General features: G+C 42.5%; 1 protein-coding gene across 4 annotated transcripts in view; it reads left to right on the top strand.

Annotated features, from left to right (window-relative positions):
• The first annotated feature begins 553 nt into the window (after window positions 1-553).
• LOC307039535 (DENN domain-containing protein 2A) overlaps window positions 554-26,127 on the top strand; it is a 40,586-nt gene continuing 15,012 nt past the window's right edge. Inside the window, exons 1-5 of one of the 4 annotated variants that reach the window (XM_079681666.1) lie at window positions 555-784; window positions 2,764-2,864; window positions 3,550-3,703; window positions 20,362-20,448; window positions 23,504-24,529. In XM_079681666.1, coding sequence (XP_079537792.1) covers window positions 20,363-20,448; window positions 23,504-24,529 — 1,112 coding nt within the window. In that variant the 5' untranslated portion in view covers window positions 555-784; window positions 2,764-2,864; window positions 3,550-3,703; window position 20,362. Of the gene's footprint in view, window positions 785-2,763; window positions 2,865-3,357; window positions 3,704-20,361; window positions 20,449-23,503; window positions 24,530-26,127 lie in introns of those variants that run through there. The other 3 variants (XM_079681669.1, XM_079681668.1, XM_079681667.1) reach the window with 3 other exon arrangements.

Genomic DNA, 26,127 nt, shown 5'->3' with positions numbered 1-26,127 from the left:
ATACAAAGTCAAACAGTATCAATTTCATTAAGAGCTAATGTATTTTTATCATTCATCAAAGATAGCAGAAAAACATGCATTATGGAGGGGACTTTGACAGAGGATTTATCACAAAGTACACAGTAAAAGTTCTTCATTTTATTTCTGGTAGAAGTCAAACTAGAACCGAGTCCAACAGTGTCAGTTTCCTTAAGAACTTGTGGTAAAACATATTTGTATCACTCGTCAAATATAGCAGGAATAATGAAGAGCAGCTGATTTGAAAAAACAAACTCGAGTGGCGGCTGAGTTGACCGCAGTGCAGAATCGCTGTATAGTTTAAATCTCCTAACAATGTTGTCCATTTTAGACATAGGCTTATTATATTTACAGCCCTTAATAACATCAATTTTCTGAGCTCAATATGTGTCTTGGCCGTTTTCGTTGTGATCGCTAAATTCCCCTTGTTTATAATAATCACCGTTCCTTCAGCAGGATACTGTAGTGATTCAAAGTGTGATTTTAGCAAACGAGTGCTTTGTTTTGAAATAACTTCTGTGACTTTCGCCCCGCCCCTCGCTCCAAGGACCATTTGACAATTTAGTAAGGTAAAAAGCAAAAAGCAAAAAGGCCTCTCACACGCTCTTCCGTTTACGTGTTTAACAAAGAAAAACAATTGGACGGTAGATACACGGATTCTTTCCCTACCGGAGAGAAGAAAGGCCTGAACTAATGTCATAAACAAGTGTGTTTTAAGATGTTGTTGTCCAAATGTGCAGTGCATTGGCTTCTGTAAGACATTTCGGTAAGTTGAAGAGCAAACATTGAAGGTAACAATCCTATTGGGCTACTTGGGGAAACTAAGTCTTCTTGTTTTTATTATCCAGTATTTTCTTGATTCATTGATAAATTACTTGGCCATCAGAATTTCTTAAAGCCAAATGTGACATTTTAATGGCTGGTTTTCTCTGACAATTACACAGACACAAAGCAGCATTTAAGCACCAATTAATGAAATGAATACTTAACAATTTTATCATTTGATCAATGGTTGCAGTTTTAAAAGATGCACAAGCATATAACATAAAGAAAATGGGCCATAAGGACACAAATAGGCTGTACAATTATAGCAACCATGTATATGATATAAGTATACAAAGTAAATCAACAATACCTTTTTTTTAAGCTGTAGGTCAGTTGTGAGCTAATGCCACTGACGTTAAAAGCATGTTGCCTTGGCATTAATGGAAGTGGCAATACATGGCACTTCCTGATAGGATACTCCATGTTTACCTGAACATAATCGCTGAAAGATGACTTCAGCGCTGTATTATTTTTTGAGTATTGTTATGGCTGGCAACCTTTGTTTTTACGTCATGAAGGAAAGGAGGAGGCAGGGAACAAAACACACCCTGGGCTTGATTTCATTGTCATTTCCTCCTTGCTTAAACCAGAGATCTTGCAATCAGCCCAGCATGCTCCGTCAGGGACTGAGAACTGGTCCCCGCCATGTTCCCAGTCACGGTGTGAGTCCCCTGGACAGTGGGCCCGGTGCACTCCCAGGGTCCCATCTGTAGCCCTGATAGTGGACTCTGCAACACAATAAGTTGGGATAAACACCAAACAGATGTTACCAGCCCCCACCTCCCGCCCTGTTCCCCCCACAGCTATTGATGGACAAGCCAGGCTTTTTTAGATCTCCCTTGCATTTCAAAGGAGAGGTCAGGGTTTGGGCTCAGAGGTCAGCAGAATGGTTGCTCTGCAGAGGTGATGTTGTTAGACACTTTATGAAGGCTGAGATGACTAGAGGAATGTGGGTGCATTGCTATAGAGATATTGAGCTGTATGGCACATCTGTAGAGTAAACAATACTCTGATACCCAGTCTTTTGTGCCTCTATAGTTTTCATGCACATATCTGTCTCTGCTGTGTGCAAGTTTTCTTTTACTTTTAGTGTTTGCCATTTTCTTAATGTCTTTCATTTTTTGGAAAGCACTTTGAATTGCCTTGTGTTGAAAGGTGCTATATAAATAAACTTGCCTAGCCTTGCCTTGAAAGAAACTAATTACAGTACAGCAATTTGAAATATACTTTTTCTGTTTAGAGGGATTCTTTTGTACTCCTTGTGTACTTGTGTTTGCGTATTTGGATTCACATAGTAAACGGATCATATTTTTCACTATGATTCATTGTTAAACTACGGAAAGCTACACCACAACTTTAAAATGCTAAGTTTTGGTAATTACGTCTAACAATTCAAAATCCAGACATATCCAATTTGCAGCCACAAAATACAAACAAAAGAAACCACGGTCATCTCACACTGAAACTTGGGGATATTTGGTATTTCTGCATAAAAAATAACATTAAACAATACGCAGTTAATAAAATTGGCGATTTTTTTTTTCTAGATGGACATCTCGATAAAATGAACAAATCAGTTAAATCTCTAATTTCCATACAGTATGTAATATTGTGCCCTTACTTAACCAAAGATTCTGTATCACAATGTTATTTGTCGATATATTACAATCCAGAATGTCACTTGAATGACCATCAAATAGGAAAAGTCTGTCTTTATAAATCAGTATAATATATTTTTCATTCAAAGATTATAATATGCTTTGAAAACTGACCATAAACGTACATTTGTATTAATGGACTCGCCGAAGAGGGTCTGTGGGGTTGAACAGGTTAATTATTAATCACACTGGTCATCAGTATGCATGTCCAGCCTTGTTTCCTGCTCTTTCTCTCACTTCTTTCCCTCCTCTCTCCCCACAGAGGCATTGAGTTACTCTGGGCCGACGTTGAGCTGAACTCCTCGGTTTGTCTGAGCAGAGGTCGGCGGTAATCAAGCCAAACACTGCCAAACCACTTTCTGTGTGAGAACATTCACTCTCACCACACACACCACTGCTACACTACTTCTATTTGTTGTTGTTGTTGTTGTTGTTGTTGTTGTTGCTGTTGCATGGCACATGTGAACCAGAACACAAAGTCTTCCAGAGATAAAACAGATGAACATTTGTTCCCCTCATTGAGAGAGGAAGAGATTGGGCATCTTTAATTGGTTCCCCAAGGAAGCTGTTATTTATGTCTTCAGTTGTGTTCTGCTTTGCCCCTTCCTGCTCCATTCCTCTTTCTTTTTTCTTTTTTTTTAGCAGGACACTCTGTTTCCCCGGCAACTAGGGCTCCAATCGGCCGGCCAGCTGCAGATTAGTTCAGCGGTGGGGGGTTTAGGTGGGTGGGAGTGAATGTGGAGAGGGGGGTGATGATGGAAAATGGAGAGGGAGGAGAGAGAAAGAGAGAAGGAAGGAAGGAAGGAGGGGGGTGGGAAAAGTTTGAGAAGGGGAGAGAGAAAGGGAAGGAGCCAGCGTCATTCAGAGATAGGAGTCCGAATGAGTGAGTGTGAGAGCTGAGAGTGGAGGAGAAGCTGTAAACAGTTGAACCCCGGAGGCTGGACGGGAGGAGGGATTTCCCTTGACTTTTGTGGCTTTTTCAAACTTGTTGTGCGCTTGGAGATGCACTCTGAGTCTTTCTCTCTGTGTGTTTATGTGGGAGCTACAGAGAGGGGCTCTGCAAAGTGAGAGAGGGGGATAAAGGAAAGCTACTCGGAAGGAAAGGAACCATGCAAGTGGATGCTACCTTCTGCGGGGTCAGGTTACGCAAAATGAGAAACTACTCCACGAGCACTTCATCAGGGCTCACCCAGCTCAGAAAGGTAATGTGCAGAGCAAGAGTGTCGGTGTGTGATGTGTGTTTGAATGTGTTTTTTCAAATAATGTTTCCTCAATAACAGTCAGTAAAGTTGTATTTCTTTCTATACAATTGATTGAGCACATAGTGATTGAGTCAATATACTCTTTGATCAGTTAAAGCGTAGAATAAACTCAGCCACAGTGATCGGCTCAGTCTGACAATCACTGCTTTAGGATCCATCTTCATGCTTGTGCATCAACTTCCATGTCCATGCTTGCGTGTGACCTTGAATGTATCATCATGCTTGTGTGTCCATGAACTAAATGTACGTCCAAGTATTATGGATGGTAAATGTCAGGATGTGGTTTTGTCTGTGTTTATTTGAGCCTTGTTTCATTCTGGATTGCTTTGGCTCCAGTTAAAGTATGCCTGAGTGTTGCTCAAGTAGCCAGTCTCAAACTGTCTGCACCCGGTCCATTACTGCTGCCCACAAGAGACCCATCTGTACCTCACTGACACATCTGAAGCTAACTCAACGGCTGTCAGCCCTCATCTGCTTATTAAATGAAAACAAAGTGTAGAAAATAGTTTTGTGAGCGTTTAAAGGATAGTTAGCGTGCACACTTAGACCGTCACATTCCAAACCGGCTCTGAGAGAGAGCAAAGAGGACAGGATAAGTGAGATGAGCATTCTTCCCTGTGAACAAAGGCACCTCTTCATTCAGTCCCAGAGCCTGTATTGTTGTGAGGAGGCAGGCAGGGGTGGAGAGCTCCCCAGGGAGGACAGGGGAGTTCAGGTGGCTCCATAAAGTCAGCTTTTCCAGGATTAGTTGAACATGTTTGTTTGCAGATTCATGATCAGGCAGGATTCAAACTGTGCAGCTGGTTTGAAAGTTCTACATTGTACCTCTAACTAACATTTTTGAACAGACAAATGTAATGCCAGTTGGGAATTTGAAAGAATAATATTAATCTTAAATGGCTGTCTAAGATATGAGAGTGTTTCAACGTTAGTGGCAGGTTTAACATTTTCATTTGACCTTCTCCATTGTGAGCTTGTAAATGTGCGGATGTACAGGAAGTGATGTATTTTGAATTTTCAGTAACAACAGTTTGTTTGGGATATAGAAATGCTGGACAATAATTATAAGGTGAGAGCCACAGAGGCGTAACAGAGACACAAACAGCACTACCTGCAAATTCTGTCTTTTTCAAAGATGAATGAATGAAACACACTGTTTGCCAAGTGTTTAGAGGAAGCAGCTGTAATGACCACAACAATGAACAATCCCTAATAAAGACACCTTCAAAACATATAAATGGTGAGTCAGGTGATTTGCTGTTTGATTGTAACTTGAAATGAGTTGCTATGTTCAAAGAGAAAAACATGTACAAGGATATTGACATATATCCCTTGGTAAATGTACCATGTGGACTTTTCCTAGGAAACAAACATGATTTTGCCTCTGCACAATGCACTCTTAAGGCCTACCAAGGATATTGAATGTTTTCCTATCCTATACAAATATTTTGAAACTTACAAGAGAGGGAACTGCAAGAAACAAGGATTACTTTAGCAGTCTTTTTCTTGAGCCTTCCCATTAATAAATATGGCTGGACTCGAGATACGAACAATATAAGGCCGTTTTCATCGTCTGGTATCGCTCTACATTGCCACCAGTGGTTTATTTCAGATCCATTTACAGTATCTGTGTGTAGTGACTCAGCCATATCACTCCATGTGAGATAACTGATGCTCTGTTGCATGTCATAGCACAGTGCAGCAGGAATGTCTGCTCTATAAGCAATGACCCTTAAGAGATGGTTATCAACCAGCCAACATAATCCATCTCAGCAGTGTCCTCAGGCCTTTTAGTTCAGCCAGCTAAGCAATCATTAAAACCTGAGAACAGGACTGGAAGATTTGATATAATTTGCTTGATAGTAACATGAGTTAAAGTGCTCCTTGATTTAGGTCAGGAATTTAGGTGAGTAGTGCAGAAAGCACAGCCTCTTAGATTCCGTTTTTATTTTTCATATTGGCATAAATGAGCAGATTCAGCTCGTCAGTAGGAGTTTTACGGCCACAAATCAACATTCCTCTGCTCTCCTGTTTCGGTCTGTCCTGGCGTTTTATTTACTTAACGGGGTAAAGTTGGGAGTTTATTGAATTGAGACAGGCTGACTCTCCGGCGCTGTGAGGAGAAGGTTTATAGAGTTGGAGATAAAGACAGAGTCTGTCTGATAGTCAGCAAGGTAGTAATGAGTGGGCTGCAATCTTGTGAAGGGGGGTGTGTGTGTGTGTGTGTGTGTGTGTGTGTGTGTGTGTGTGTGTGTGTGTGTGTGTGTGTGTGTGTGTGTGTGTGTGTGTGTGTGTGTGTGTGTGTGTGTGTGTGTGTGTGTGTGTGTGTGTGTGTGTGTGTGTGTGTGTGTGTGTGTGTGTGTGTGTGTGTGTGTGTGTGTGTGTGTGTGTGTGTGTGTGTGTGTGTGTGTGTGTTACTTTTACACACAGAGGTCTGTCAGTTTGGGTCAGTTGTTTACATTCTGAGGCTAACTGTCTGCATGACTGCCGTGCAAGACAATGTGCACTGTGGTAGAAAAAATAGTGTACTTTGTGTTCACCACTCAGAATATCAACACTCATAGTCTCCTCATCGAGTGATTCATTTCTCAGACACACACTTATTTCTTCTCAAGGCATTTTCTCTAATTGCATATTTTGCTCTTTTCACCATGAAAATATTGACACCCTGATATTTATAGCACTCTCACCCAATGCCCATCTATCCTTTCCCTCTCTGGGACTCAAGATTGTTTTAGCATTTAAACACAACCTGGCATATCAACACATGCAGCACAAAAAGTGTTTTACTTATTAGCAAGCATGTTTAAAAAAGAAAAAGGACAACTCTTGAAAACACCAGATGTTTAGCATCATGACTCAATCTGTCATCTCTCACAACTGAATCAGCTCTCTATTTCTTTCTTGGAATTAGCTGAAGTGAAGAAAAGTCTTGATGATTGGTATGAGTCACTAGAGTGCAAACTCGTCCAGGAAAACAGTGTTTAGCTTCACAGTCTCTATGGCCTTCCTTTGAAAGAGCGTTAACTATTTGATACCTGTTTACATTCAGACTTAATTTACATTCAATGTACAATAAGTGTGTGTGTGTGCTCTGTGTTGTTGACAAGTCTGCATTTATGTGACTGTTGTCATTTGACAATATGATAACATTTCTGATTTGTCACGGTTTACGTTTTCTATTTGATTTCTGTCCTGGGTTGCATGGTTTGTTTTTATGTGTGTGTGTGTTTGTTTGAGTGTGTGTGTGTGTGTTTGTTTGAGTGTGTGTGTGTGTGTGTTTGTCTGTGTGTGTGAGTGTATGTTAGCGGATGAAGCCAGTGACATCTGTCTTCCCTATTCTTTTCTGCTCAGCGAAGTGACAGCAGGCCTTTAGGAGGTTACAGCCTGTGTACCCCTCCTCTTACAGGAACTGGCTTTTGACAGGCCCTCTGCGGGGGTGGCCCGCAACTTAAAGACCCCACCGGGCCAATCTCCTGCCGCCCCCAAACTGCTGCTGTCACCACGGTGACGCGCTCTGAAAGAATGTGTCCTGTGGTGACGGTGAAAGAATTCCTCCTGTTTCAAAGATATGGTGTGGGACGCATTGTCTGTGATGTTGGTATATGGCCATGGATTAAGTCATGATCAAAAAGACCCCCAACCCCCTCCTCACAATCACACATACAGATACATTGATAATGCATACCATCTTAAACACCCATAACCCTGTCCTTATTAGTGTCATACTAACGCTCATACATACATATGCATACCATCACACTTGATACTGGAAGCACTCAACCAGTTGGGATCTGGGCATGTTTTTTTTCATTAGACCCTCCCTTAACCCTTACACACATGTATGCAGTGCACACACTCTTTGTCTTACAGCCTTTCACTTGTTTCTCTGTCTGGAAGTATCACTCTGCTAAGTGTCTGTTTTGATATTGAAAAGTAATTTAACCATGGCTTCAAAGAAAAGTGTTTCAGCGACTCTAATTGGGACAGTATCTATGACACGGCAGGCAGAATCAGTGTCTTGCTGCGTGGTTTGCACAGAGTACAGTATCGATTATGGATATTTAGCAGAGTTCAGTCTCAGGGGCAAAGGCAGAGGCAGCTACAGTTATAAAATCATCACAGAAAACCTATGCTTATCAAGACTATCCAGAAGTCCCGGGTTTCCATCTTGGCTTTGGCTTTGCAAATCGTGCCCACTGGCAGCGTGCGTTAGTTGCACAAACCCAAACACACACACAAACTACAGAACACACAGACAGCACAGACAGACTCAAACACAGAAGTGGAAATATAGAGCAGAAAATGCACAGACACATGGAGACAAACACATGCCCACAGACAGATGCTTGAACATTTACTGACATGAACATGCATTTACCATTCGTTTGGCATCACCAGCCTGGAAAAAGAACTTGAATTTGGGGAAAGCTGCTGTCTGGAAAGGAATGCGTCCATCTGGGTTCAAAGTCTAACTCTAATGTGGCTGCACAGCTCGTTGATTTAGGCTCCGGCTGCCATGTTATAATGAGCATTCCAAGAAAAAGAAAGAAAAAGGTTATTGCATGCTTTGTTAGTTTGGTTATATGCTGCGTGTGTTTAATATTTGAGATGGAAAAACTCTAAGAGCAATGACCTTAAATCATCATTCTACTTCTTTTCGTATTTCGCTTGCAGCAATGACTGAGAATGAGAAGAGTTTTGTTTACCTGTCAATTTAGGGATCGGCTCTATAATGAGAATTAAAACATTGTCTGGAGGTTCATCCAAGTCTAACAACTTAATGAGTAGATAGTGCAGACACAGTGCAGACACGGAGGAGCTTTGATCACACCAAATCATATCTAAACACTGTCTTTTTAAGCTCTAGAGCCGGGAAAGTAGTAGTTTTCTCTTTGTCTGTCTCCGGTGTAAAGGGGGTTGTAATAATCTCATCATCCCTACAGTACAGTATAGCCTCAAGTTGGATTGACTTTGATTGATGTTAGTCTAAATCAGTCCTTTTTAGCTTTGTAGAGATGTGTAGTTTGGATATAAATAGGCTCAGTAACGTTACCCAGATAAAAATGTAGCTAAATGTTATATATTCTCTTTAGGCGCGTTCACACCAAGTACTTTTCCCACAAAGGTTCCCTGAGAACTACGATTTAGTTGCGTTCACACTAAAAAGTCCCAGGAACTAAATTAGTTCTATCGAACCTTTTTTACCCCCTTTTCAGTCCCTGCTAGAGAGCAGGGACTGTCGTGGGAGAAAAAGGTTCCTGTGTCTGATTGGCTGGGCGGAATGCAAACCACGCCCCGTCAAACTCCTAAAAACTTTTGTGAAGCCGCCATTTTATTATCCTCGCATTGCATCATTAGCATTAGCATTAGCCCAGCGCAGAAACGCAGAGAGACTAACTTATGGCAACACAAAATAAAACATGGGAACGGTGGAGATGAGGAGGTGTCGGCCTTCTGGCCGTTTACTCGGAAGGCTTCAGTAGAAGCTGCTGGGAGTCCCAGCCGTGAAGTTGTTTGCGGCCTGCCAGTAAACCCAAAGCAGCAGAAGAAGAAGAATTGACGTCAGCGGCTTCATTTGCCTAATCCACCCCCAGGAACTAATGTCCGGTGTGAACGCGATCTGTACTTAGTTTATGAGAACTAAAGAGTTCTCAGGAACCTTTGTGGGAAAAGTACTTGGTGTGAACGCGCCTTTTGTTATATTTTCTTCACTTTTTGCATTTTCTGAAATATTTGTTTAGGCTGATCCGACTAAGTAAAATACAGTACTCTGGTAACTTAGTACACGTTCCTAATGCCATTTTATTAAATGTACACTGTTAATGAGATAAACACCTAGTGAAAGTACAACAACTGCAACATTCATGATATGGAGATACAATTATCTTAGGTATCTATCTTGTATTTTGTAGATTGTGTAACTTGCTGCTGTTAAATACCATCAAACTATGTGCAATATGTGATTTATGTGCAATATATACTTTATATACATATGCCATCTTTAATAACTGTAATATATACCGGGCTGCTAAATCCTAAGAACGGCTAAAGGATTTGATTTGTAGATTTGATTTGTTTTTGATCTGTATTTTTGAAAATTATGTAACCTTTTTAGTTTTTATCTTTTTTTTTTGGATATTGTTTATTATATTATAACTCTTTACTTTTTAGCATATTGTTGTGTTGTTTTTTTATTATATTCTAACTTAGTACTTTTTTTTAACGCATTTAAGATATGCAACACTTAGCTGTCTGTGGCTCTTTCCTGCTGTAACGCTGCAAATTTCCCCTCTGTGGGACTAAAGAATGCCAAAATAACAAACCAACAAGCATGTTGAAGTTGCTCTGATTTAGTCCTTTCGTACTAAATACATTTAAACTACAGAGTATATTTGCCATGTGTAGAGTACAACTTGTCCTGAGGAGATTGGAAACGCACACCTTTGGATCAGTTTAGTTTGGCTTGCTGTAGCGGTGCTAAACACCCCTCTCCATTTCACTCACTTTTTTTGTCCACTGGCGCTCTTGGCTCAGCCTCAGTTGTCGGTCACAGGGTGTGTGGAGGTCAAAGACGTCGACTCTGACTCTGGAGTTTACACTCCGGAAGAGCACTTTCCCAAGCTCTCGCCTTGCTTGGCTCCCCCGGGGATTGGCGGGTGAATTATAAAAATGTGTTTCTGTGCAGGCATGCAGGGGAGCAGGGATGGGACGGGGGAGCTCTGCTGGGAATTTTCATGCGGAACCCTTAAAAGTGAAGGGGGGGAAACAGGAAGCAGAAAGAGAGGAGAGGATTTGGGCTTGGAGCTCAGCTCAGAGACTGTGGCTTGGAGGAGAAATCTGATCCGGGGCCCAGAGAATAATGTTAGTGTGCTGAAGAAGGCAGGTTATTGTTGAAAGGATCTGTAGGTCCACTCAATGCTGCACATAAACTGTGGCTGAGCCTGTTTTACAGAGAAAAGGTTTAACCATTAGGCTCAAAAATCCCACATTGTCTTTCAGCACAATGTAATATCAGATGCTGTAAATACTGCTCGCTGTTGGGAGCCTTTTTTTCCCCTGTGAATGATGTTGTATTAAATGACACTTCCTCCAGTGTAAAACCCAGGCCCTTTGGGAGTTGTTAGCAGCAGAGACAGGTATTGTCTGAGGTGTACAACATGCCATGTCTGTCTCCTGTGTTAAACGGCACAATGAAACAAAATACAGCTTTGGCTGCAGACGACTGTGTGTGTGTGTGTGTGTGTGTGTGTGTGTGTGTGTGTGTGTGTGTGTGTGTGTGTGTGTGTGTGTGTGTGTGTGTGTGTGTTTGTGTTCTGGCATATTACCTGGGGCTGTTTATGAATTACCTCATACATTGAAATTAATCACAGTCTGCCAAGCAGCGAGGCTCAATGCCAGGAAGAGCTCCATGGCTTCTTTTGTTTGGCAAGTTTTACCGTCAATGGCCTTACTTACTCTGTCAGTGTTGATTTATGCTTGCGGCACAGTGCTCCAACCGCAGGTGCATTTACACCAAGGTCTTGTTTCGTGCTGCCAGATGAGCCAGTGGTGTGCGCTAATTTGTCTTTGGAAGGAAGGGAGCAGAATACAGAATAAATGAAAGGGATAGCAGTCTTTCTTGAATCAGGCTTAATTCTTCTACTCAATTTTGACCGGTAAATATCTTCAACATTGTCATTTAGTGTGTAAGCATGCTTATAATTATTATTTGGAAATGAAGAGCTATTCATCTAATAGTTTCCAGACATTACACTCAAAACCAAAGATTACAACTTCATGATGGCACTATAGGAATAGTCGGGGATCATCAAAGTTGTTAGAATAAATCATGTGAATATTGACATGTCGTGTAAATAATGCTTGACCGGACGACTAGAAAGGCAATAAGGTTTTTTCACCATTGGACCAACCAGTCACTAAAGCATTGAATAGAGAACAAATATCCGTAGAAATGTTCATAACTATCCGTCCAATAGTTGTTTTGGGGGGATTTGGGATCAAAAGTGTTAGTTTGTTTGAGCTACTTACTGATTGACGTCCTCCATCCCTTTAGCCTGTGCTTACACGGTTTAATACATCATCGATATAAGGAATATAATATGACAGCGCACTAAGTAGCAACACATTTTCAAATAAGCCATTTAGTATCACTTAGCCCCTAGATGTTGCTAAAGCTAGTGTAGTGTTTCAGCTGCAAATACCAAATGTTTGCATTTCACAGAAGCAATATTGGATGTGGTGGTGTAGACCGAAGTGAGAGCTGGTTAAAAGCCGGCAGTGGGATGTGTTGGCACGGACACTGGTCTGTGGAGCCAGCGGGGTAATTGGGAGCAGACTGGGGATGAGTCAGGGTCTCTGCTGATGGGAGCTCTCTGTCTGTGGGGAGGAGGAGCTGACGTGTCTGTGGGAGTCTCCGGACAGATGCTCCGACTCTGCAAAGAGACGTAACACGACACCCTCACCCAGATGGGGGGATAGAGAGAGAGAGAGAGAGATTTGTTTGCTCTGCCTCCAAGACAGATCCATCCTCCTCCTCCACTTCTGTCTCTCTTCTCATTGTGATGATTGTGTCCTTTTCTCTGGTACATAGGCTTCTCTTCTCTCCATTGAGCTAGTTAAGGCCTCTTTGTATTTGTTGGCGAGCGGTAAGAGCAATTGTTGAGATGGAAGAATTCATTTCCAATTTTCCACTAGGTCAGTCCAGCTTTAAAAAAAACTCCTCTGTGCTTTGAAAAAAGCTCATATCTTTTTCAATTATCCACTTCATTTCCACCTCTTATCAGGCCAACGGTGTCAAAGGCTCCCCGTCCAAACTTGTATTTCTAGAAGGGCTTATCACTTTGAAGACTCTAGGGCATCATTAGCTTGCAAGTCACACCATTTGCAGTCAGTGGAATGTGGAATGGAAGCCACAAACTCCAAAGGAAAAGGGAGACCTCTCTTTAAAAGCCTGTGGTTAAACAGTTACGGGGTGGTCATTTGTAAACTCTGACAGGTGGAGCGAGTGAGAAAGACTTTTTTTGGAGGATTTTGCTGAGTTTGTATGGCGCTTTCCTTCCTTTTCCTGCTTTTCTGACCTTGTGGTAATAGGCTGTCTCATTCGTCAACCTCAACCTCATACTCAAGCTCGTACTATACGGGGCGAGTTCTTAAGCAAGAAAACTTGCCTTGCAAAAAGTTTGATCACTTAATTTCAGGAGGAACAGCCAGTCAGTCTTAATCCAACTTCCTGCAAGTCTCATCACACTTCCTGTCAGTTTGTGTGCACAAACACAAACAAACAAACAAGAAAATAACTATTCATTTCATGGATAAGAAGCCTCCTAAATGCTGTAGCATACTGTCTCTTGGTTGTGTCTGTGCACCATAATTACATCCATAGTGGCTTCCTCTGTGGCCCTTGTTATAATTAAGGTTTGTTTATACATTTTCTGAGATAATATTGTTACCCATTCTTCCAGCTCTCAGCGGGATACAATGTAGACACCCAGGCCATCAGAGTCTCAGTTATAAGCAACAACCACAATAACAAGAAGTGCCATATGCGTGACTTTAGAATTACAACAATGTGTTATATTAAGCATAGATTGATAAGAAAAAATACATGCAGGGAGAAGTGAATTGTTTGCGGTATCCCCCGTCAGTTCCTGTCTGGTTCTGTTGCTAACCCAGTTTCTATGCTGTCTCACATCCATCCTCTGCTAACAATGGAGGGATCAGGGGGGGGGGGGGAGACGTGGAGGGGCAAGACGACACAGCTCAGCAGGGCAGGAGGACTATCATTACATTTGGACAGGACACTGGGAAGCAGGATAGCTGGTGCATGTTCTGTATATGTGTGCGTTTGCCCCTGAAGGCCAGCTGATACGCATCTGTACCGGTGTACTTCACACAGCGCAGATCCCTGTGGTCTGTGGTCGGATACAGAACGGGAAGATAAGGGTGGAGAATTAATGTCTGTGAAAGTAGGGAGATACAAAGAAGGAGATGAGAGAAAGGTTAACATGGCATGCAAGGAAATTGATAAATTCAATGAGTCCGGCTTCTAGGATTGTAAAGCTGTTTCTGGCTGTCAATCACATACACACACACAGATACACACACGTAGTCATGGATTTGGCCTGTTTGGCTCATATCCAAGACCTTGCTATGAAATCAGCTTGGGAAAGCAACAGGGGCCCTGAACAGGACTCAGAGACAGAAACAGAGAGAAAAAAGAGAGAGGGAGAGACTGCCGAGCCCAGATAAAAGTCCTTTGTTTATTTGCCCGTCCCTCTCCTTAACTCTTCCTCACCATACATCCTTTCCTTTACCATCAACCCTTCCTATTCTACTTTTTCAAGGGCCAGTCAGAATGTCGGTCATTGTGAAATCCCCATATCACTCAAACCAAACACTTTGTCAGATCTGTCAACCCGGAAGTGCTAAAAAATAATTGGTTTTACATAAATAGCTTCTGCTCCAGGTCTGCAGAAGGTAAGACACGGTGCATATAAAAGTATGAAAGGGAACGAAAGGTTGAAAGGATTAAAAACAGTGCCCCACCATCACTCCCTCCTCCATCTGACTTGTTCCTTCAACGCCATGACAGAATGGGAATGAAAGAGAGAGAATGAAAGGGAGAAATAAAGAGTGAAAGACGGTGGGGAGGAAAAAAGCAGCCAACTTTGCCATTCCAGAAAGAGCAGGCTAAATGTGCAGTAGTGCGTTAAATTAATTGCAGGCAGGGCTTTGGCACATGTGAGCCACATCTTCCAGGGGATAGGGTCCTCGACTCAGCGTGGGTGCGGAAAGAAAAAGAACAAAATAAATAATCTTCCCTTCGCAGTGTATTATTCCCATTTTGAGCTATCGTGTTCTCTACTTTCTGTAAAAGGATGAGAAGCGGTAAGGGGGCTGCCTCTCTTTGGTTGCCTTCTGTGTGACTCCATGTGCTGATAACTGTGAAATGCAGTGTGGGCCGCGAGCAACTTTGCCCTTTTTAGGTATTTCGAAATGACGGAGAGAAAAAAGAGAGCAGTTTGGGGAAGAACAAGCGAGGGATGGTGATGTCATGGAGTTAGCTTTTTGGCTGGACAGAGGGATGGAGGGACACAGTGATAGAGGGAGGATGAAATCTTAATGAGAAGCAGCTGTTGGGGAGAGGCTGGCCTCCAGAGTGCTGTAGCAGCAGCCAGCCAGCAAACAGCAAGCAAACAGACAGCAAACAGACAGCAAACAGCAAGCAGCCAGACAGCAAACAGTCAGCAAACAGTCAGCAAACAGTCAGCAAACAGCCTGCAAACAGCCAGCAAACAGCCAGCAAACAGCCAGCAAACAGCCTGCAAACAGCCAGCAAACAGCCAGCAAACAGCCAGCAAACAGCAAGCAGCCAGACAGCAAACAGCCAGCAAACAGCCAGCAAACAGTCAGCAAACAGCCAGCAAACAGCCAGTCAGCAAACAGCCAGTCAGCAAACAGCCGGCAAACCGTCAGCAAACAGCCTGCAAACAGTCAGCAAACAGCCAGCAAAAAGCCAGCAAACACCCAGCAAACACCCAGCAAACAGCCAGCAAACAGCCAGCAAACAGCCAGCAAACAGCAAGCCGCCAGCCAGCAAACAGCCAGCAAACAGCCTGCAAACAGCCAGCCAGCAAACAGTCAGCAAACAGCCTGCAAACAGCCAGCCAGCAAACAGCCAGCAAACAGCCAGCCAGCAAACAGTCAGCAAACAGCCAGCAAACAGCCAGCAAACACCCAGCAAACATCCTGCAAACAGCCAGCAAACAGCCAGTCAGCAAACATCCAGCAAACAGCCAGCCAGCAAACAGTCAGCAAACAGCCGGCAAACAGTCAGCAAACAGCCAGCAAACACCCAGTAAACAGCCTGCAAACAGTCAGCAAACAGCCAGCCAGCAAACAGCCTGCAAACAGTCAGCAAACAGCCAGCAAACAGCCAGCAAACAGTCAGCAAACAGCCTGCAAACAGCCAGCCGGCAAGCAGCCAGCCAGCAAACAGCCAGCAAACAGCCAGCAAACAGCCCGCTGACAACAACCCAGAGGATGATAAAGCTAGGAAACTCTGACAGCACCATCTCCATACTGTGTGATAAAGCTACAACTCTACAGCAATAGTTGGTGTGATTATCATCAACAGTCAACACCTAAAGATACAAAGAGCTGAACAACAAAGAAATCAACCAAAAAGGCAGGGGTATTGTCTAAAATCAATTTAGACAATATCCCTGTCTAAATGATGTTGACCAACTCATAACTGCCCCATCTTGAAGAACAACTCACTTGTGGAAAATGTGGTGTGTGTGTGTGTGTAAATGTGTGTGTCATCACATTGCCATTGAATGACTCCAGGCTGATTTATTTTTATTCAACATCTTGTGAGTTCACTGTAAAACAGATAAGCCAAGTGTAATCTATTAGGGGGTCTGCATGCTGCTGAGTCATCTGTGTGCTGGCCAACATACTGTACACAAATGTGCCAAGTCTTTGTGAGTCAGGGATTCATTTACAACTCTATGACTAGATCAAGGTCAGTCTTTAGTATGTAGCTCACACAGGGTGCCAGATGTGTGGAGTTCGGAGTCAATGTAGTTGCCTGTTCTGTCGAGAGGTGACCAAATGCAGATCTGACATCTGGGGGATAATTAGTCTGTGAGCCAATCGGAAAAAACATAGGGTCCCTATACAGTATGTGTATCATTGACAGTTATCATTATCATCTGCTTAAATGGCTTTTCAGAATCAAATGATGATTATTTGTGAATATTTGAACTTGGTATCTCAGATCTGTTTCTTTTGCTTAACATAACTTACCAGGAAATGTTGTTTCTTTTGTCGTACCAGATGCATGGCTCCTAATAATAATAATAATAATAATAATAATAATAATAAATTCGATTTATAAAGCACCTTTCATTGCTCACAGCAATCCCAAGGTGCTACAGGAGGCACAACATAGGCTCCTCTTTTACTAGCATTGCCATTCAATTGGGCTGATTGTTTTTTCATCCCTTTGTTCTAATGTGTTGTTGATATTCTGTCTCCTCATCCTTTGCTCAATGACCGGAAGCCTCTGAGGCTGATAATAACGTTAGCCTATTAGTAATGTAAAGTTACACTTTAGCACGAATAAATGCTGAGCCAGCCGTGCTGTTAAACCTGATGGAGAAGCTATTCCTATATCTACAAAAGGTTGATCAGATTCTGAAAAATTTCACACTCACTGCACACAGCTCTTAGCAAAAGGCCATTTGTTACAGAAGCCTATCAACAAAGGTCAGAAAATGTAATGCTGATAGGTTTCATAATAACCACTGTATGAAGATCAGCCCATTTGATACAGCTACTGTACAGTCCTCCCAGTGTTAACCTCAGGTCAAAAGTTGCACAGTGACAGTTTGCCACACATCACATGCGATACAAATACCACAGTTGTCTCCAGTCAGTATCACACTTGCTCACATATAAACCCTTCAATGGTTCCCTTTCTCCACTTTCCACTTTGCTGTACATTTCTAGAACAGGTGTTGACCCTTGATAAATGAAATTGTAATAATTGCAGTGCTATGGTTCATCCAATAGTCCCCAAATAAACAACAGCATCCCTCTCTCAGTGGTTTATACGAGTACATGTTTATAAGAAGAATCGGTCTGTATCCATCCGCAGATAAAAATCTTCCTCAGTGTTTGTTATGTAGCTGATGCTTGGCTCTGATGGCCTGCCTCTGACCCTGAGTGCTGCTATCTCTAAAGGCCTCAAGGCATTTAAGATTGTGTGCTGTTCCCTGAGCACCAATCTTTTATGATTTAAGTCCAGGACTGGAGGTCATCCTTCAAGGAATATATTGGTGTTTTCTTAATGGTCATTAGGGAGTCATTGTTGAATCCCAACGACATTCAACAGGTGTATTTCAGGTCTAATTGAAAAGGTATGAATGTCTTTGAATATGAGTTATTTCCATTCCAACACACTCTCCACCGCCACCTTCTTCACCCAGCTGCTGAACAATACCACTTCCTCTGTCCACGTTCTGTCACACCTCACAGGCCTGGGGCTGAGGGGGGGGGCAGTTTCCCTGTGATGTTTTTATTGGCCTCAGCAGATGGCTTCCCTCAGCCTCTGCTTTGTTATGGTGGCCATCTTGCTCTGAGGGTCAGGGTTAACAATAGTTGCCAATAGCTGTAGGACACAAAAGCTTTCGCTGCTCCCCAAAAAAAGAGTTTCCTCAGTTACCAAACGCTGTAAAACTAACAATGCTGTACAATTTAGTGCTTTTACGAGATGCCAGGACTCTACCGCTTGTCAGGTTCTGGCACAATTGGGGAATCCTTGTCTTGTATGAGTCAAGTTTGGGATGTTTTCAAGCCGAGTAAGTCAGATTTTTGTAAAAATACCAAATAACCTTTTAAACACCAGCATCTACACTGAATAGCCTTGGGGCTGCACACAATGAAATGGGACAGCCTAAAAGCCTTCCCTATTTTCACAGTGCAACAGTATACTTATATTATTCTTTGCAATATCCACTTTCCTCTTTAGCTTTGACAACCCCTGTCCACCCAACCCCCCCCCCCCCCTCTCCTCTTCGATGTGCTCTATCTCTCTTCAAATCGTCCATCTTTCCTCTCCCCCCGTGATATCCAAAACCCTTCCCAACCTAGAGAAAAATGTAACTGTAAAACTAGGAGGCTCTATACATTCTTTACAGCCCCCCCCGTCCCCGTCCCCGTCCCATGCAGGATTTCTGTTCTTCATTTCTGTGTTGGCTTTTAGTAAAGAGAAAAGAATCAAGAGGGGGAGGACGGGTTAAAAATTGGTTGATGTTTCCCCTCAAACATGTGACCTCTGCTCGGCTCACAGCTGAAAATAATTTGGCCGGTGGACGTCTGACGCAAACCCTCCCCCTTCTTTTGATGGGGTGGGGGCTAAAGACAAAGCAATTGATGGATGTAAGTTGAGCAAAAAGAAGTTGAAAAATGAACCATTGTACTTTAAGTAGACATCTTGTCAGACGAGACCACAGCTTTTCCGCCGTGTCCATTTGTTCTTTCATTCTGCAAGAGAGAAAAAAAAAAAGGAAAAGCCCAGAGCCGTTCCAAAACACTGGACCCAGAGGGCCAATTATGTTGTTAACTCAGGGAAGAGTTCAGCTATTTGGCTGCATTTTTCTACGTAATCTTCTGAAATTGTGGCATTTCTTCTGACTGCCAGTTGGGACAACAATTTGTGGAATTTGGCTGAAAAAGGCTCACATTCCCTCCATAGTCAGGGGGCAAGGGAGAGAAGTGTCAAAGTTAGCTAATGCAGGTTTATTGGGAGAGAATTGAAGGGGGGGGGGGGGGATTGGGCCCAGCCGTGCTCAGGAAATGTTTAACGGCCTACGGATACCCTAAAGTATCCCAGCACATCTGGTCTAATTCACACACATCACTGAGTCGGTCTGCAGTCAGGACTTTTTGGCGGGATGTGGGATCTATAGGTGTGTTATTATACGAGTTTTTTGTGTGTGTGGGTATGCAGCCGGGTGGCAAAGCATGTATCGGTGTCTCTTTGAATTTACTTAAGAACACATGTGAATATCTGCCAACAGAAGTTAACCCTCACCCCCCCTCTCTCTAATGTTAACCACGTCTGTGTCAGACTGATGCTAGGCCCATGCCAACCCTCCACCATCTTTAGGGCCGAGTCACGTGCCTTTTGCTAGCGGCTCTCATTCAATGGTTACTTACGGATAGTCTTGCAATGGCTCCAAGTGGATCTGGTTTTATGATATGCTGACAAATGGACCGAATAATAAGTTCCCCCCTCAAAGTCGCCTTGGCACCATTTGTCCTAATGAAGAACAGAGGGAGATGTGCAGTGCTGGAAGACTTTAAGGAAGTGATATCCTAAAATGAAAGGAGTTTGCGGAGAGGATCCGAAGTGCAACGTCTGCTCAGTACTTAAAATCACTTCTGACGAGTACGAAAAGCCTGAGTGATAACCTTTAAAAAGTTGAACTCAGTGCCCTTCTTTGTCTTCTAGTTGCCACTGATGTTTTTCTAATTGGGCTTGTTACAATGTGTTTTTAGTACATTACATACTTTTTCCATATTGCCACATAGGAGCTGGGGTTTGCGCGCTTGCAATTGTTAAAGTTTTGTTTTCATCTGTTTCCTCCAATTCTATCAAGTGTGGGGGTTTTTTGTGCCAGTTTTGGGGGGATGGCGTGCAACCTGTGAGGTCTGAGTTTTTGTAGCCAGAGAAATGATAGGTTTGAGCCTTTTTGGTAGTTTACATTCACACACTATAGTTAGATTTGTTTTCTAACCCTAAGGGACTACTGTGGGAGCAGCTCTTCTTTTCACTTAGATTTCATTTGTCTGAATATCAACCTGTTTTTAAGTATCATCTGCATACTGTAGGTACAAAATACATTATTTCCAACTCTCCTGTAACAGCTTGACTTTTAAATGTTTGTGTTTGCAACCTACAAACTGAGATATTGGTCTGTTTTGCATTCTCATTTGTTTAGAGAAACTTTTACCATCCACACAATGCATTTAACACTTCAAATAAATATATTGTGCTTACTGTCGGTGACTTTCTCTGTGTGCAGGATGCCAGCTGCTAGCACCATGACCGGAGGGAGGGCCCTGCTGCTCTGCACAAACACTGACAACTGTATCTACCAATCAGTCAACGGGTAGGTGCCTCAAAAGACAATCAAATATTTCAATCATTTCTGATTCAGTAGTTGAAATAATCACAGTCCAACATATCGGTGCTATGACCAATACTATGGGGATGTCTCTTTTTGGAAATGATTAAAGTTCCCTTGAATCAGGTTTTCATAGCCACCACTTAGAGTGAAGCTTTTTTAAACATCAGTCTCTCATTGCCATAATTACTGATTCTTCTAAAAATGAGACAATGGTCTAGACAGAAAGAATCCTTGCAGCACTGGCTGGTATTTCTATTGTTTCTGTTTTATTTTGTGAGATTCTCCTTGCTGTTGCTTAACATTGCAATTATTTTGTTTTTAAACTTGAGAGAGAGCAACAGTTCCTCCTGATTTATACCAAAATGTTATCCAGCGATATGCAAGGAAATAAAATCAGTTAGTGGAGTAGGAAAGTGGTGGTCTTTATTTGTTTATACTGTAGTAGGAATGCAAGGTTATATCGGATTTGTTAAAGTATAAGTCCTATCCAATTTATATATTGACCAGATGACTTAAGGTTTACGCATTTGTTAAAGTTGGATGAAATTATCATCAACAAGCATAAATGCTTATACTAAACTGATACAAAAAACCATAGGATTTTGATGCCGTCTCTCATTCCAAGTTGTCCACAGACATGCAAGACATGAAGATGAAGCCATATATACTTACTGTATTATATCTATCTATTATACCTTTTGCTTTTAGTTGGAAACTAGCAGATGTTCAGAGTGCTGAAGGAAGCAAAAAAAGTGTTGCTTGGGCCTACATATCCCTTTTCCCATCCTGAAGCTCTGTACTGCTCTGAGGCAGGCTGGAGACTCCCCTCTCCATGCGGGTCAGCAACATAACAATAGCAGGGCAGGAGTGCAGGGCAGAATTAGCCATCTGGCATCTAGTTACTGTTCCTGCCACCCCCCCCCCCCCCCCCTGCTGCCACTGTCTCATGCCTCTTTGACCACTCTCCATAGTCCCATCTGTCATCCTTGCAATATTCAGTAGTTCTATTTTAATTAAAATGAGGGGATTTTGGTTTGTGACAACAACAGGGATTGTGGGAGGTTTTAATGTCTGTAGTTTTGTCTGTACCCTTGCTCATATGTTCTGTACATTTATTCCTGGAAATATTCAAAAATGGATTTGCCGGAACATTAAAAATACTCTTTATCTCTGTTATATTGTCCTCCCCATTTCCAACCCTTTCTCATATCCTCTGATCCCGTGTTAGCTCAGCTGGTTGGAGAAGATTGTGTGTCCTTGTATCTCCTTCCGCCCTCAATAACACTCATCTTCATGTTCCACCCATACTTTCTGTCCCTCAATCTCTCTTTGTCTCTTAATCACAATCAAGTGTTTTTTGAGACGAGGTGAAAAACATTATTAATTTCCTCCTCCATCTGCTCGTATTTTTCTTTAACTCCTTCGCTACACAAGCCCCCTTCCCTTTAGCCTGCTTTTTATTTGACCTAGTTTTTTTTACCATCTGTTGCTTCATGCTTAATAAGAACTGCTGTTTCAACCGAGGTACTCAAAACGAAAAATAAAGGGGAAGAGAGGTCAAGACAATAAAACCCAGAGCAATTTAAAAGAAAATTACTTGGTTTCGTTGTCGGCCATAGTTACATGTTTTTTCCCCCTTGTTTTAAGGGTCTCTGAGGAAACTTGAATTAGTCATTTCCCCCTGAGATTTCCTCTAGATTGTATGACTGTTGGTTTTCACATCCAGCAATGTCATCAGAAGTCACCAAGGCCGCGTTTCCTCTGTTTGTTGGAAATTCAATCATTTGATGAATGGTCTTGGGGCCAAAAAAGAAAGTTTTGAGCAGTAGAGAAGCAAACATGCACGTCTGCACTTCTGCCTCTTCCCTCGTCTGTGTATACATTCATCTATTCTCCAGAAATAGCTGTGTGCGTAGCTTGTAAACTTTGACCCCGAAACCCAGAGTTCAAACAGCCGTGACCCAGTAATCTTCCAGGAGTGACTCACAGCGAAAACAGAGGCACCAAACAGCCGTCTGAGCCCTCTTTACAAGAATTCTTGTTTGCCTCATAAAACAAAGATCTATTTGGACTTAATTGTAAGTGCTTGCGTTGTGCAGCCAATTTAAAGAGCTATGGGGAGCACGGTTCTTAGCTGTGTACACTGAAGGCAGCACGTTACATTTCTATGGAAATAATTGCACTATAAATGATTAGAGTTGACAACAGTTCAATGTACTTTCTCAGCCTGTTGATCCAGTGTGAATAAGTGCAGATGTGGTAAACAATGCCCGTTGCTAAGAGAAGACTCTTTTCAAACGTTGTCTGTTTGAGATTATTTTGGTACGTTTCCCCCTTTCATTCTGCGTACATGAATAACTTGAAAATTTGAAATATGCCTCAGGGCCTTACTGCGAAATTGACCATTCAAGAAAGCTTCAATATATTGATTTAAGAGGATGAAATCACACATTTTCCTACCAATTATAAATAATGACGTCAAGCAACATTTCTGTTAGACTATTAAGCTAAGGTTCGTCTGAATTGTTTAATTATTGATGTATGGCAATCTGTATTTCAGCTAGGTTTTCAGATCCTACTCTGTCGTCCTGTTACTACTAACTACTCTGCTATCAAGCAATAATGTATTGAATTGTTTGCATTTAATTTACATATATATTTTTTTTATTGTACAATAGGGCCAGTAAGCATTTTTAGAGGGACCCAATTTGCTACTTTAAAGACATCTTGATTTTTTGTATTAATGCTTACTATCAACGCATCAGAGAGTTGTATGTTTATTTACAAGTTATAAAAGAATAACGTTTTATTCTAATACACAATGTTTTTTGACACATGAAAACAGAACCATACATCTACATGTCTTTCCTTCTGTTTTGTGTTGCCTCTGTCTATCATTGAAATACTTTCTTGTGGGTTCATGTTGGCTGGGCAGCTTTTTGGTGAACATGTATGAAACTTGTGGTTTGCCTTCAACTCTTGTTAGCAAGTATGTCGAGTATGTCTGTTGACTTTTCTGTGTGTGGTTCTTCTCCAGGCTCCAGTGCTGTGGTCTGAAGGTCGGGGAGGCTCCGTCGTCTGCGGTGCCCCAGCGCCAAGAGGTGTGCGGGTCGCCGGGGGACAGAGACAGGAGGGAGACCGCTGTGTCCACCAAGCGTCCCCTCTCCCCCTTACTCAGCCCTCCTGACGGCCCTCCTGACACCATGTTGGCTCACAGGAGAGCCACCGACCCGCGGACTCCCAACATGGAGAACGGGCTGTGTGGGAAGCTGAACAACAACAAGAGCCCGGCAGCAGCCAAGACGGCCAGCATCAGAGATAAGATCTCACAATGGGAGGGCAAAAAGGAGACTGCCCCGTCTTCTACAGGGACATGTCCTCTGATCACGGCAGAGAAGGAAGTTGAGACGGTGAGGAAAAAGGAACCTAAAGCTTCAGAAGTCCAAAGGACAGATAGCAAGAGGTTTGTTAGTTGGGACAGACAGGACTCAGGGAAGGAAAATGTTGGAAAGCTGGCGGATTTGAGGCCTAAATCTCCAGACGGCCCATCAAACAAGGAGAAGGAAGTGATCTTAGAGAGGGGATTTCGGGCCTCAAAACCAACGGAACAACCTAAGGACAAGAAAAGTGTTTTAACTCATGTTAAGAAACTGGAGAAGGCAACAAAGGATGTTCCTCACAGACCTTCACTGGCATTTCCAGGGAATTACTTCTGCCCTCCTTCAAAGGAGGAGCAGGAGGAATCAGAAAAGAGGGTCGGCGAGCCCATTTTTGGGACTTTGGAGGTTGTTCGTCCTGGCAGCTCGCGGAGGAAGAGGGAGGGGGATCCAGAGAACTTGTACAGTGAGCCAGGTGCTCCATCTATAAACCCTCTACCTAAACCTCAGAGGACCTTCCAGCATCACACCCCTCCCACAACCCCAACTTCAGGCCTCGGCTTGGGGAAGGGAAGGAGGAACTTGCCCCCTTTGCCCTCCATTCCTCCTCCCCCTTTACCCACGTGCCCCCCACCTGGAGTGTGCAGGAGAACCTGGGCAGACAAAGCCCGGGACAGTAATAACAGGTAGGGAATAAGAAGATGAAAACAGTTGTATGCTCGCTACTTGGCCAACACATGCGTTTTTGCTCAGGCTTAGTATTTGCATGAGTTTTTTTACAAGTAGAAAACATGCGACTGTATAAATAAAACCTATGATGAACGAGTTGTGAGAGATTTGTTGAAAAAACGAATTTCTCCTATAGTTCTATTGTTGAACGTAGCCTCCATTCACTTTAATGATTGAATAACTTCTCTATGGAGACATACGGGGATATACCTAGAGAAACTAGTTATTCATACCCAGCTAGAAATGTTTGCTTCTAAAAACACTGGAGGGACCCAGAGTCAGATTCGGAATCAGTTGGTGAAAGTAACATTTGTTTATTAGAAAAGGGGAGCTGGGAGTGGAGGTTGGTTATGGTAGCAGTGGGAAACAGTTGTTCCAGGGTGGAGAGGCCTGTTTGGTCTTTGGAGTGTGGAAGGCCTTTGATTCCTCCTGGGAGAGACATACAAATGAGTGTGAGGCAAAGTTGTCAAAGAATATGCTGGTAAAAAGCTAGAGCGGCACGCAACAATCTGGCAGGGAATGAGTGCAGGCTGCCGGCTTTCATAGTGTGGCTGATGAGCAGGTTGCAGGTGTGTTTGATTGGAGATTGCTCCCAGCCGTGTCGAGCAGACCAGCAGGCAGAGAGAGAAAGACACAGTAGAAACAAACACATAAAAACACTAACAGGGGTTTCAGGGACGGGCAGTGACAGTCGGTCCGTTCTTCTATATGTCTGTCGGTCTCAAATCTAAAGGGTGCAATAACGATTTGTATCCAATATGCATAAACAGCGGACACTGTTTATACGCAGCCCTCACAAACCACACACGGCCAGATAGCTTATCTAACAGTTAGAACCTACATACGAGACACAACCTTTATAGTCAGAAAAAAGTGATTATTTTCGGATTATTTTCAGATATTTGACACAAATGATATTATGAATACTGTGGGCCTACATACCTTAGTGTGATTATAAGTGCATGTGAGTGAATATTGGCATGCATAAACTCGTTTTTATATGTCCTATTCATTGTCTCAATGCGCTCATACATCTTAAGAAAGTTATCACCAACAATGTTAAGAATGTTTTTAGAGAACGTTATCCTACCTTTCAGAAGAACATTCTGGGAACCAAAATAAAACGTCCCACTGAAAACATTCACAACGAATGGTAACAAACATTTCTAGCTGGGAACTCACACATGCCACCGCAAACATGCAATATCTGCTTAGGCTACAGCTTACAGCTTAGTTTGTTTTTTTCAAAAGGAAAATATGGTGACATCATGTTTTTTTTAAAACATCCTTTTCAAACAAATGCAACTAGTTTGTTTTTTAAAGCGCTCTAGAAATAAATCTGACGTTGACCATGACCCTGTTAATATTTGCCATAACAGGAACGTTTTATAAAAAAAGAATAACATCCTGAAAACATTTTCAGAATGTTTCTTGGAGAATGTTCTTCATTTGTTATCATGTAACATTGAGGGAACGTTTTATAAAGAACATCTTTAATGTGTTACCCAACAACGCCCAAAACACGTCCTTAGAATTTTTCTTGGAGAATGTTCTT

The sequence above is a fragment of the Notothenia rossii genome (genome assembly GCF_949606895.1).
Source record: "Notothenia rossii genome assembly, chromosome: 5".
Taxonomy (NCBI): Eukaryota; Metazoa; Chordata; class Actinopteri; order Perciformes; family Nototheniidae; genus Notothenia; species Notothenia rossii.
Note: the sequence above shows the minus strand (reverse complement) of the source record. Positions and strands in the feature narration are given on the sequence as shown.